This window comes from Heliangelus exortis, chromosome 17 (genome assembly GCF_036169615.1).
Source record: "Heliangelus exortis chromosome 17, bHelExo1.hap1, whole genome shotgun sequence".
Lineage (NCBI taxonomy): Eukaryota > Metazoa > Chordata > Aves > Apodiformes > Trochilidae > Heliangelus > Heliangelus exortis.
In genome coordinates, this window is record NC_092438.1 from 7,582,982 (window position 1) to 7,596,733 (window position 13,752).

A 13,752-nucleotide genomic window follows, 5' to 3' on the forward strand; every position below is an offset into this window, starting at 1 on the left:
GAGAAACAGCACTTTGCTGTAGCACACACTCTGCAGAGCCTCAGATCTGAGAGGAGGATGAGAAATGGTGTTGATTTAACCCCCCCGAGCCTTGGCCATGGATTACGCTGTTAGAGTCATTTTTATTTCTTTTCCCATAGCTGCAATTGGTTTCAGGTGGTCTTTCATCTGTTTTAAGTTGATTTCCTTTTAATTAAATGATTGAGATGAGTTGAATTTGAGGTTGGGAAAGAAAAAGAAGAAAGAGTTGCAATTGGTAAGGACAGCCATTACAGAAATATTACCTGCAGCCCCATTTAAAGTACATTTTGTTTATGCTTTGATTGCTTTCTTTTTACAGTATTGAAATTGTAAATGGAAAATTACACCATGTCCTATTACATAAGCAACTGGTTTGCACAGCCTGAAATGTAAGGTTTTATTTATTATTATGTTTTCAGGGCAATGAACAATAGATGTTTTTTATTACACGGTAAATGGCACTTTTCCACTTGACTTCATTATAACACTTAACAGCAAAAGGGAGATAACTTTTCCTTCAGAAATACACTCGGCAAATCATCTCCCAGATCTCATAGAGCTGAGCAGCAGAGAAGCAGCTTTGGTTTACTGGATAAGTTTAAGATTTTAGCAAAATGCCCACATTACGTTTGTTCCTGGCACAGTGGTTGATTTACTGATTCCCTGTGTGATGAGAAGAAATCAACAGAAAAAGATGCACAAGGACCTCACCGTGGCATTATTCCCAAACAGACAGCAACAATCATGTGCAAAGGTTCTATCAACTTATATTATATCCAAATATTTTGATTACATATCAATTAACTCTTTTATTTGGAGTCTTGAATTTTGAAGTTACCTAAATTCAGGTCAGGTTTAGTAGCAGGTGTCTGAGTATGCTTACTTAATGGTTTTATAGCAGATGGCAGTTGTATCTTCTAGAGTTTCCTTTAAAGGTAAAGTTTGTCTTAGAATCTAATACATGTGTTTTAGGAGTATTTTTCTCAAGGAGATCAAGTGAAACCCCCATTAGATAACAAGTGTGAAGAAAAAAAAACCCAGCAGTTAAGCCAATCAGTTCAAAAGAATTCAATAAAAACAGTGCCACAATGTGCCATGAACAGAGAAGTAAATGCTTTTCCCATATTATCTTTCAAAGAAGCAAGGAACTTTCACAGCACCAGGGAAACCTGAAAGAGCTGTTTCAGCAGAGAAGTGCCCATTGTACAAGAGAGATCAGATAATGTGTAAAACATCCAGTGTTTTACAGGATCTCTAGCCTGGAGTCATTAGCCCTTCCCAAAAATTAGAAGGCTCAAGTTAGGAGTCTCCCCAAAAAAGGGAAAAACTTGGATCTTCCCGTTTCAAGTTACATGGCTTGATAGGTTAAAAGAAAATAAATAAATCCTTCGCTTGAATCAGGGCTGTTAGTCATTAATTATGGATTAAAATAACATTTTAAAACTATTTGCTCTTTCACAATGTTGTCCAATCACACCAAAAACTGCCTCCACTATTGATGCTTATCTATCAGTTGTACAAATGCACCCTCAGGAGGAATTTTTACACTTTGCAATAGAAGCACCAAATTGAACAATAAGAGTAGAACCCTTATTTTATGGGCAGGGTAAAGTCCAGGACTTCCATTTTTTTTCCTCTCTCTCACCCTGCTGCATCTTTTCAGCATCTCCAGATTCAAATTATCACCCAGCTAATTTGAAAATAATTTACTGACAAGTCATGAAAGGCTTTTAGTGAAGTACTGGGGGATTTCATAGCTTGACTTGGGAGAGCTGTAAGAAACTAATCAGCTGAACAAGACCAAGCACATTCAGACAGTGGAATTTGTGCCCTTGAGACTGCTGTTCCCAGCCCGGGCACAGAACACACCTCAGAGAAACATCCTCCAGGATCACTCATTCCTACGCCTCACCTACCCCGCCAGCCCTTACGTAAGGTCTCTTGCTCCATCACTGCCACAGGCTGTTGTAAACCATTTTTCTCCCATTTAATTCAGGTTTCTAGACAAGTAAAAATGCAAAATATTGCCAAGAATGGTCTGGGGAATGGGGATTTCTGTTGTGGGTGATTAATGGAATATCATTGTTTTGCGCTTATAGGGAAATCAGAGTTTCATGCCAGTAAGGTCAGGGCCTTACTGTGTTCTGTGGTCTACAGAGGTGTACAGAATGAGAGCTCATTTTCTGTTGTGACTGAGCCAAAGCCTCATCAGGTTAGAGAGGAATGTGGCAGAAATAGCAATGCTATATGTGCTAACCACGACGCTGAGACCCTGGCTCTGAAGACACCTACAAACTAATCACCTTTCCTGATAAGTCCCATATTATCCTCGGGTTAAAATAATTTCTGCAATACTCAGTTGAGATAGACTGAAGCTGGAGACCCAGAACAGGAAAATCCATGGAGCTACATTGAAGCATTTCATCTATTCAGTTGTATTTTTAAAATAAGTTCTTCATGGCCTGGCCTCCTCACTACCACCTTCCCAGGTCAGGCTACTTTGGCTTGTTGGCCTGGAAGATCCTGCTTCTGGCAATAGTCACAATGGATCTTACTGCAAATATTTTTACAGATAGACATAATATGAAGTACATTACCAGTGCCAAATCCCAGCACCTCCCATGTGTTTTGTCACTGAGTGAGACTCATGAAGGAATGACACCAATTTGGTCAAAGAACAAGGTTTTTAAAAGGAGCAAAGTTCCTGAGAATGTTGCTTAAAAAAAAAGATGCTTAACACAGGTGGGACATACTGTCACCTTAGGCTCTCCACAGAGACAATGCACTAGTCCCATGTGTAGATTTTTTGATTTTCTTTGTCAGTGACCTCACCCATCCTTCAGTTCAGAGTATGGAAAAAGCCCCAAAAACCTTTGGCATTTTTTCATTACAATAATGATTTTTAGAATTATTTTTCAGGAGTCTTTCCTCCCAAAGTAGACATGCAACACACACTGATTCAAAAGATAAATGAAAAGAAATTGAGTACAAGTTATCTGTATCAATATGAGCACAGTGAACATTGGGATATTGATCACTACCCTGTAGTGATCTTATAGAAAAAATAATTTGCAGGATGGGAAGTGAGAGTAATCCAATAAAACAATGCAGTAATTATGAAAAACAGAAAGAGGTCAAAGTCAGAAAGCTTTTGATTTCTTGTTGCACTGGCATTTGTTAAGGTGAGCAAAATCCATTAAGCAGGAGCAGCCTGGGTTTTAACACATCTGAGACTTTAAAAATGTTAATGTTTAATAGGGTGTGCTCAGGCTTTATATATCCCTGATAACAATCCATGGGCAGATAGGCATCTCCAGGTTGTAAATCAGTAGCAGGCCCTTGCAAGGCACACAAGCACTTGGTGTTCACTCTCCTGGTTTATTGTGTTAGCAGCACTCACTGGCTGAATTATGGCCTTATAACAGCTCTTTCTTTGCATTACCCTACTGTTACTGTAGCATTATTAACCTCTGTCCCATTAGGAGCTTGTATGTCCTCCTCCAGATGAGCACACCCAAGTCAGATGAGTCAGGGGCTGTTTAAAGCACAGGCTCATTTTCCAGGAGGAACTGATTATTTCCTTGAACTATGCTCACAAAGTCCACTTACCCAAAGATGGTATCGGTTCTGGCTTGGGCTGGTGGAAAGACAAAACCAGGTGAGCAGGGAGCAGTGGTTCCTCCCCAGTGCTCTGTGTGATGGCTCTCCTGCAAGCCAGCAACTTGGCTGTGGGCTCTGTTTGGGGTTGCACACTGGAAGCCAAGGTATGTGAGGAAGAAATGGAAGTGAGGACATCCCATTAGTTGTATTTTAAAACAGCAATGACTCCTTCCCACTGGAGCACTCACCCAACATTTCCCTCAGCACATGCATCCATCCTGCAAATCTATGGGTTCATTACTTTAAAAAGGCTTTCACCCCATATTCTCACCAGGTACAACCTGAAGCTTTAAACACTCTGAAAGCCCTTGAGAAAGCACTTTTGCTCTCCATGGCAGTAGCCAGATCCGCTCCAACAGAGCCATAGTGGCTATATATAAGCAGAAACAACACATTTCATCCATTGGTACCACCTGGGCCCAAGGAAAGTCTTTTCCTCACGCTTACAAAGCCTCAAGAATCCCAGTAGTCACACCATTTGCTCCAAGAAGAGTCCAGCAGAACAGGATACTCTTGGGAATGCCTGGGAGAGTGCAGACCAAACCTCATAGGTGTGCAGCAAATCGAGATGGATGTGACTGTGTTTTGCCCTTCTTTCTTTGCCTGCCCTGCCAAGTCCTCTTCTACACAGGGTAATTCCCCCTTGTGAAAAACTCCACTCAAACCTTGGAGAACAGACAGACATGCAGGCACCTTTTTCATGTCAATCCAGTTAGAGTTTATTGATTCCCCTTGCTTTTGACTAATGTACTTTTATTATGATTAATAAATAATCACTGTTTTTCCATCAGTGGAGCCTGCACCTGTGAGCCTTGGAGGATTCTAGCAAAAGTATTATTAAAACTAAGGATTTTTAAAGGGCTGAAGAGCAGCCACAACCCAGGAAGCTGACAGAATCTGCAATGGGGGAGCAAAATATCTCCTTCTGACAATATGATGGAGCATCAAATCAGCTCTTTTCCCCAGAGCCATCATTTCCAACTGTGGCCTCCTATTCACAATCTCTTCTGCTTTGTTGTCATCCCCCGAGGATGCAAAGGGTGCAGGTGGCTCTTGGGGAGGAGTCACCTGGGCACACAGGCTCTTGCAGGACCTTGCCCAGTGTGTGAGTGCCCTGCCTGAGGGCCAGAGCTGCTGCTGTGTCCCCCTGGATGTCATCCCTGCCAGAGCTGCCCAGGCAGCCTCCAGCATCCTCCAGCTGCAGAGTCTCATTCTGGCTCCTCCCAGGTCACAAAGATCCAGGATCTCTTTCCCAGTCTAGGCAGAAGGATTGCTTGGATGGGATGGTTTCTCCTGGAGGATTGATTATGACCAGGCAGGACAGCTGGGAAAGAGTCATCACCCAACTTGCAACAGACATCCAGGCACAGAGTTCCCTAAAGAGTAAACTGCAAAAGAGTGACTGAAGTGGTTTCAGGGCATTTGGAGATTGTCAGTAGAGGATGTTTGGGACAAATGGCAATTATAGTGTCAGCAATGAGAGCACCACGTTGCTCAAGGTGATTATTTTCCTGGGGTGGCAGGAGAGCAAAGAGAATCAGAAGTGACACCTGTAAGTAGATCTACTCCTGTTTGCAATCCTGAATGAGCACATCTTTATGCCAATTCTGTTCCAGCTCCTCCTTGATCAGCCTGGGCATGACTGTGGGAGTTCATGTCCCATGTCCTGCTTCCCCCATTGCATCACCAGTGCATCCAGCTGAGTCCTGTGTCCTGGCACTGTGACAGCAATCCAACACAGGCACCCTTAATGCTGCCTTTGAAATCTCACAGACCACAACATGCCCATGACACAGATTTTCACTGGAAAACAAACACCTCACTCCAGTGTTCTAGATGAAATAGGAGCTCCGGATTAAGATAATCCATGTTTCAGAATAAAACAGGGTGTTTTCTTTGATACAACTTGTGTAAATGGAAGTAAGCAAGACCTCAGCATCCTTTTCCCTGTGTAAAGCCACTTCCCCAGAAGGTGTGTTCAGCAGTGACAGAAGGGCTATAAAGGGACCCCAAGATGCTCACACCCACACTTTGGTTTAGCCATGGCCACCCAGAGCTTGCTGCAGTACCTGGGCTCTAGCTCACTGCTGTGCCTGGCAGCAGTGCTGGTTGCTTTCCTTTGCTATTTTACCAGCTTGAAGAAGTCAGTTTGCCGTTTGCCTCCTGGGCCACGACCTCTTCCTCTGATTGGGAACCTGAACGTGGTGGACCTGAAAAAGCCATTCCAGTCGCTGACAGAGGTAGGGTGGGAGTGAGCAGACAGGAGGAAAATGGGCAATTCCTGAAGAGAGAAATGCAAGCAGAAGAACAGAGATGCTGTTGTGTTTGCATTTTGTGGAGGGCAGAAAGGAGATATCTGGCATGTGGGCAGGCTGGCAGAGCCACTTCACCTCCAGAGGTAGACAGACACATACATATTGTTATGAACATACTTGCTATAACACCCACCTTCCTTTGGACAGACACAAATATAGGCTCTTACCCCTTGCAACCAGCTCCATATTATTCATATTTGTAGCTCCTCAAAGGCTGCAGGTAGCATAGACTGGAGCTGGGCCAGCCAGCTGACAGGTCAGCACTGCCTGCCACCAAGGGACGCCTCACTGCAGAGAGACCTCTCCCACCAAAGGCAGGGAGGAAGGAAGAAAGGCAGGGAGGAAGGAAGAATTGAAGAAAGGGTATAATCTCCACAGCAGAGGAAAGGAGGTCATTTGCACATTTGTTTCCAAAGCTGGTTATACCCAGCCGTGCAAGGCAAAGCTCAACTCTGTCTTTCCCACCCTTCCCCTGCTAACATAACAGGGTTAGTTATGACTTGATGCATGACTTTTGCATTGCTAGGTGAACAAATTCCTTTTTCCTCATGCAGCTCCATGAATACTTCTATTTCTAAAAGATGAGGAAAAAAAGATAAGAAAAAAAGACTTAAATATTATAAAGCCAGGTGCAATGTTTGCTTCAGACCATGTCTGCTGTGATCCCATAAGGAGGTGGGGACAAGTCAGCGTGAATTCAGATTTCTCCTGGTTGCTGTAAGATGGTTGAGGTGCCCTGAGAGACTTGTCACATGGCCTGTGTGTGTGCTTACCAGATGCTAGGACAGGGAAACCCAGTCCCCAGGGAGCTCCTTCAGCCTGCCTGATGAGCCACAGTGTGGACACTGAAATTCTCCACTCAGTCATAGAAGAAAGGGCAGAAGTCCAGAATTCCTAGAGCAGTCATGCTGTTCAGCTCCTGTGATTTACAGTGGAGCGGACTGTGCAGAGCTCAGCTTTGACAGGTTTCTGGCCCTGAGCACCCATCTGATCACAGGTATGTTTGAAGGTGGAAGAGCTTGCCACATCCAACTCTTGTGTTGCAGAGAAATAACAAGGTTGATGCCAAGAAGTACTAATGCAAAGAAATGACCAGAGGAAGGCTGGGAGGCAGCTGTGATTCCCTGTCCCTGGCTTTGCTGCACGCTCCGAGCTGCTGGGGATGACAGACCCAACGTTATCTCCCAGGCTGTCAAACCACGGTTTGATGAAAACAAATTCAATTTGTCTGGTGTAATAACAGGAGCTGCTCCTGGTCTGAAATTCAATTTGCAGAATGTATCTAACGCATAGCAAATGGCAACCCAGGCACATTGGAAACAGGGGAGGGGATGGCTTTGCAGTGTGCTTAAATGCAGTCTAAAATACTGAGTGAATGATTAGATTGTCGGGGCCACCCTTCTGTGTAACAGATGATTTATATTTAATTTGCTATAAAAGCCTAGAGCTCCTGTGACATTATCTCCCAGAATATGCTTCCTAGTCGGATTCAAGTTTCTGGTGGCCAATAAAGAATTTTCAATGACTGCAACATTACCCACCTTGCTGTAATCAGAGACAAGTGCAGTCCTGAAAGAAAGACTGATTGTCTGGCTTTGTTTTTGTAGTGTTTGTGGCTTAAGCCTCAAAGATAGGTGTATGCCTGCTTGCCTCAGGTCAACAGCATTAAAATAAACAGGCCTGCCTGCTACAGCATTTTCTATCCAGCCTCCAAATGGTAGCATTGCTTTGCTGGCCTGTTGCTGCAGAACACCACAGGAATGCAGTGGCATTTTATTGACTTCTCTGATAGGAGCAGTGATAGCAGACACCTCGTTGTGCAAACAGGGTGCAAGCAGAGATGCTGGCAATTGATAACCTTTGCTCATTAGTTGCATTACAGCAGCACCTGGAGACTTCAGGGAGGGCTGGGAGGTTCCTTTTGGGCTAGAAACCACCACGGGTGGCTAATGCTAATGTTTGTGCCCAGAGCTGATTCTGAATGAATATTTGGTCACCTTGACAGCTCTCCAAGATATATGGCAATGTCTTCACTGTGCATTTTGGACCCAGGAAAGCAGTGGTGCTGGCTGGATATGAAACCATCAAGGATGCCTTTTTAAATCATGCTGAAGAATTTGGAGAGAGGGCAGAAATACCCATATTTAGGAAAATGACACAAGGAAATGGCAAGTCGTCTTCTCATTAGTTCTTTTTTGTAGCTTGTCTGTGTTCATTATTTTCTTACAGCAGAGAGTATCATCCTTTTATAAGCTGTTCTTGTTCATATAACTGTATATATAGCAGCAGCTGATATATAACATTGTATATGTAACAGCAGCATTGGTACCAGTGTTTAAGAAGGCCTTACAAACATTTCTGAACCACAGGTAACATAAGGCTCTTCCACTCTTATTGTAGGCATAGCATTCAGCCATGGAGAGCAATGGAAAACTATGAGAAGATTCACCTTGTCCACACTGCGTGATTTTGGGATGGGAAAGAGAAGCCTAGAGATCCGAATCCTGGAGGAAGTCAACTCCCTTATCAACTATTTTGAATCCTATCACGGTGAGTGCCAAGACTTTCATCCAGAGACAGAAAACATGCCTAGCACAACAATAAAGATTAATGAAAGTTTAACTCTGAGCAAATGGTATCTCATGGTCAAAGTTCAGCATGTGCTGAAGCAGGTTATTAAACTGAGGCCTTAAAACATTGAAACTGAGTTCCCTGCTTTGCATTCTGGGTGATGAATGAGTTTTCATTTGGGAGCTCAGGACTACATTTCCATAGAAAACCAGATTGAAAAAACCCCTAATGACATCATCATTTGTTTTCATTGCTTGAAATACAGGGAAACCATTTGATACCAAGATGATACTCAACAATGCTGTATCCAATGTCATCTGCTCTGTATTGTTTGGAGAGAGGTTTGAATATGATGATCCTGTATTCATAACTTTGCTGAAGATGATAAATGAAAATACTAAGCTGTTGGGCTCCCCTATGGTGCTGGTAAGAGCTTGATTTTATGTTCCAGCTTTTAGTTTTTTGGGGGATGACTGGTTGCCTGTGTTTGCGTTCCGGCCTCCCACATCTTGCTTCTTGAGAACAAGAACATTACCAGGCAGGCAGCCTGTAGGGAACACATCTGTGTTCTGTATTGCAATGCACAGATTACCAGAGCCCTCTGCTTAGTCTATGAGACTTAATAGTGAAAGAAAAAACCCAAACTCTTCACAACAGGAACTGTTTTGAGAGCAGAAGCAGAGTACGTCTCTAATATCAGTTACTGCCTCTGAAATGTCATCTCCAATCTGCCTCCTTGCCTTACACCTCCAGTTACTGGCTTAGTGCTGCCTCCCCTAGAACCAGGTTTGGCAGACTTAGTTGTCATTTATTTTGAACATGGAAACTCAGTCTTAGCAAATTAGCAGCTGATATAAGCCTGTTCCTTCCTGACACAAAGCTTCTGCTTTAAACATCAGAGGAGTTGTTTTTCTGAGCTGCTCTCTGTGGCTGACTGTAACTCCAGACCAGCTAAGCCCAAAAAAACACCACCCGAGCATAGGTCAAAGTTACACACTGGGTACAGGCACAGTCCCAAGACAAGGCACTAGCAATAATAGTGGATATTTAATTGTCTGGCAGGGTCTAGTGGTCTCCTTGAAGATATGCACACTTCTCATGGCATGACTGAGGGTGAAAGCTCTCCTTTCTCCTGACAGCACACACGTCCATACAACAGACTGAGTCAGTCCATCTCCCAGGAGCAGTGTGCTTGGGTTATCTCAGTGCTGTGCCTTAAACTGATTGGCTTAGAAAACACCAAGCTGCCTCAGCAATATTCCCTGGGATAAGTACAATGCTCACGTGCCCACCTTTCACCTCTGAGACCCTCTGTTCCACCACCTACACAGCTGGAAGCCCTGCAAGCAGAATAAACTGATGAATCTCCCAAAAGTCACAGCAAAGGCTCATGCAGAGGTGTAACCAGAAAGAATCTTCAGCAGTTCATAGCTGCTTGGACTCTACAAGTGAATGTGGGGGAATTGCAGCCTGGAATGTCAGGGCATGGGACAAGGGACCAGCAGTGTGATGTGAGATACCAGGATATGTTTAAAATGACATTTAACAATAAGACTTCTCTTGCTCCACAGTTGTATAATTTCTACCCATCCCTCGGATTTCTCTCTGGAGCTTCCAAGACTGTGCTACAAAATATCAGTGAGCTGAATGCTTTTCTCCAGAACCTCTTCCAGGAACACAAAAAAGAACTTAACGAAAATGACTTAACAGGTTTTGTAGATGCCTTTCTGATGAAGCAACAACAGGTACTTTAAAATTAAATCTCAGGGTCTTTCTATTCTCTAAGGTCTGACTTATTTTTAGGACCGACCATCTCTCAGCGACTGGGAGTGAGTGGAAATAGAACTGTAGTGAATAGAATATATCAAAGCCATACTCACAGTGAGCTGTGCTGTACTGGTTCCAGAGTTCCACTGAAACTGCTGGTTAAAGGGATCTAGTTGTCATCATGTCCCACGTGGGTGAAATAAGTTACTACTTCAGCACAGATAAGGAGGAGATGATCCCAAAGCTTCCTGCAAGAATGGTGCAGTGATAAGCTTCATTGCAGTAACTGCATTCCAGCTAATCTAATATATAGACCTGGGGATTGCACATATGCTTGAGAACAGACAAATTTCATACAGTAGAGTTCCTTAAGCTAAAATACCAGTAATTTAGTTTCCCAGAGCAAAAAGTCACAAAAATCTAAAACACAGGAAAAAAATCGGTATCACTCACTCTAGAACTTCTGGCTGTTTCCTATTTTGAAGGAATCAAAGAAACCCCACACTATGTTCAGCAATGGAAACCTGTTGTTTTCAACTCTGGACCTCTTTGCTGCTGGGACTGAGACTACTTCTACGACTGTGCGCTGGGGTCTTCTTCTGATGATGAAATACCCAGAGATTCAGAGTAAGGCTGAGAAATCCTCTGGTACAATATATTGCTGCATGCTTAAGGCTTTGGTTGTGGCAGGGATTGGAACACTCATTCAGTGTTGTCTAGACTAATTATTCAGAGTACTCTGAGGGAGATAACAACCGTTGACTTTACAAAGGAATTTTATTCATCCGGTTTGCAATAAACCAGCCCAGCCAAGTGGGAGAGGCTACGGGCCAGCCTAAAGTTACAGTAAAGCTCTCCCATCATTATTCTCCTGCAGGCAAAGGGCTTACGTCACTAAAAGTCTCAGGAGCTGATTCTGATCTGGTTTCTGTTGTAGGCTACGGGGTAGCAAAGGTGTGTGATCAGAATCAGGCACAGGGTGTACTGGAATGACTCCATTCAAGCTCCCTGAGCTCAGGAACAAACCCAAAAGAACCATGCCAGGCCCTTACTTACCCACTTACTGCTCTTCCCGAATTCCCCTCAGAGCTTCTGCTTTTCCGCATCTTGGCCAAGCTGGAGGCCATTTCGGTTGCAAGATAAAAGGGTTATCAGTTTTTTAATCCTTTTCTCCTTTCAAGGAAAGATTCAGGAAGAAATGAACCACGTCATTGAACCAGGAGAGATGCCGAAGCTGGAGGACCGGAAAAAAATGCCTTACACAGAGGCAGTGATACATGAAATACAAAGGTTTGCCAATATTGTCCCAATGGGTGTATCACGGGCAACTCCTACTGATGTGAATTTCCGAGGCTATGTGATTCCTAAGGTGAGCTTTGAGGCTAGCAGCTTACACTGCACAGATTCCTTACAGCTTTATTTAAAGCAGATGAGGAGAAAAATATAAAAAATCTAAAGCCAGCGTGATGTGTGGTTTGATGTCTGATGTGATCCTTTGTCTTGGATCCAGGATACTGCTATAAACACGCACTCAACTGTGAGCTGTTACAGCTGTTTGAATCCAGAATAAGCAGAGTTTAATTAAATCACACTGGTTTGAATCTCTTGTGCCAAATGTGGAACCTCCACTTCAGCATCTTTCCTGAAAGACCTGACTCTCTAGGAAGGGAATGTTTTGTGGCCCAGAAAGAGAGCAGCAGCTTCTGGTAACAGGCAGAGCCACAATGGGGCAGGGAGGCACCCTCGGTTCTGTTTGCTATGGCTCAGCTTTATTTGCCTCCTCACATTAGAAAAAAGCAGCCTGCTTTGTCTAGGAAAGTGATCTGCTCTAAACAGCTACTTTGAGTTCCTTTGATCCTTTTCAGGGTACAGAGATTATTCCATTGCTGACCTCTGCTCTGAATGATGAGTTACACTGGAAAACCCCAGCTCAGTTCAACCCTTCCCACTTCCTGGATGCTGATGGGAACTTCATTAGGAGAGAGGCATTCATTCCCTTTTCCATAGGTGAGAGGGGTAATGTGGGTTGGGATAATGTCACTGTTCCCAATGAATCCAGGAAAGTATGAAAGCTGGGGGGACAGACCATAGGCTAAAGGATTTCTGGTCATCTGTCCTGTCCATCACTGCTGTAGGTAACCACCCCTTCTATGGGAGACACCATTTTACCCAAAGTCACTGAATGGTCTCATGTACCTACAAGCTTCTGTGTGGTTTGTGACCAAGTCAGTAGTGTCACTAATACACAGAGAAAAGGAAGGAAAAATTTCCTACCTTAGCAGTCTGCCCTTATGGACTGCACATCCATTTTAGAAGGTCTCAACACTGGCAGTGACAGTGCTGATTATTTACTTCTCTCCTGGTTGTTTTCAGGACGAAGGGCTTGCCTTGGAGAAGGACTGGCCAAAATGGAGCTGTTCCTCTTCTTTGCAGGCTTGCTCCGCAAATTTGTTTTCCATCCCCCTCCAGGAGTGGATAAGTCAGACCTAGATCTGACTGCTGATGTTGGCTTTACCTTGAACCCCATGCCTCACCTGGTCTGTGCTGTGCCCTATGAATGATCCCACCACATGGAGTTAGAGTAGTGAACCTTTCCAGCTTGAAAAGGAAGTCTAGTTGCAGGGAAAAAAGCTGTCTGTACCTGAGCTTTAGGGGAAGGGGGACACCAGGGGCTGCTGGTTTTCTTTCCTTCATGCCATTCTTTCCAGCAGCTCTTGAGGTGTCTGTATAAGGCAAACCAGACACCCCTGAGTGCTGCTCTCACAAACACTGTGATTCATTCTTGGAAGAGCACATCAGAGATGCAGTTTTGAGAGCTGCTGGAAAGAATTAAATGGCTTCAAGCCTCCTCTCTAGATGTAAAGTATCAGAGGCTCTCCCCTGAGAGCCTCCATTGGGATGTTCTCAGCCCAGAGTCCAAGCTGTACAGCAGAGCTGATCTTTGGTGGCCCAGCTGGAGACAACAGACATTTAATGGATCTAGAAAATTCCCCAGGATAATTGTTCAGCTGAGCCTCAGACTGAGCTTCCATTGTGTGGTACAACCTGCCTTATCTTTATTACAGAGTCCCAGACCCAAGGGTGTAATATGGGCTGATGCCAAGAGCCAGGCATGGGACAGTTATCAGAAAACATCTAAGTGGTTTGGGAAGTGGGTTCATTCCAATTCACACAAGGCACTTTATGCTGAAGAGACTATTTATGATGGAGCCAATCTAGCAGCTTTCTGCTTCTGCTAAGGAAGGCACTTCCACCACTCTCTCACTTTTCCTGGCCTTACGCTGCCTCTGGCACTTGCCCCATCCCTTTCTGGGTCACCTTAGATCCCTAAACTGGCAGAAAATGACCAGTCACAGAAAGGGAAGAGTTTCTGAATCAGTGTGGCTGAAGCTGGGCACAAGCCTGAGGCAGTAAAAGG

General features: G+C 44.0%; 1 protein-coding gene and 2 long non-coding RNA genes across 3 annotated transcripts; 1 reads left to right on the forward strand and 2 right to left on the reverse strand.

Annotated features, from left to right (window-relative positions):
• Positions 1-393: 393 nt before the first annotated feature.
• Positions 394-8,098, reverse strand: LOC139803868 (uncharacterized). The gene is made up of 2 exons (XR_011729192.1): positions 7,994-8,098; positions 394-5,962 (listed from the first exon to the last, which is right to left on the reverse strand). It is a non-coding gene; the product is annotated as an uncharacterized lncRNA (long non-coding RNA).
• LOC139803865 (cytochrome P450 2K4-like) lies at positions 4,253-13,741 on the forward strand. The gene is made up of 9 exons (XM_071760456.1): positions 4,253-5,921; positions 8,002-8,164; positions 8,397-8,546; positions 8,833-8,993; positions 10,139-10,312; positions 10,820-10,961; positions 11,516-11,703; positions 12,200-12,341; positions 12,708-13,741. The coding sequence occupies exons 1-9, from the start codon at positions 5,724-5,726 to the stop codon at positions 12,893-12,895; spliced, it is 1,506 nt and encodes a 501-aa protein (XP_071616557.1). The 5' UTR covers positions 4,253-5,723; the 3' UTR covers positions 12,896-13,741.
• LOC139803869 (uncharacterized) lies at positions 9,826-12,753 on the reverse strand. The gene is made up of 3 exons (XR_011729193.1): positions 12,609-12,753; positions 10,448-10,582; positions 9,826-9,907 (listed from the first exon to the last, which is right to left on the reverse strand). It is a non-coding gene; the product is annotated as an uncharacterized lncRNA (long non-coding RNA).
• Positions 13,742-13,752: the final 11 nt, after the last annotated feature.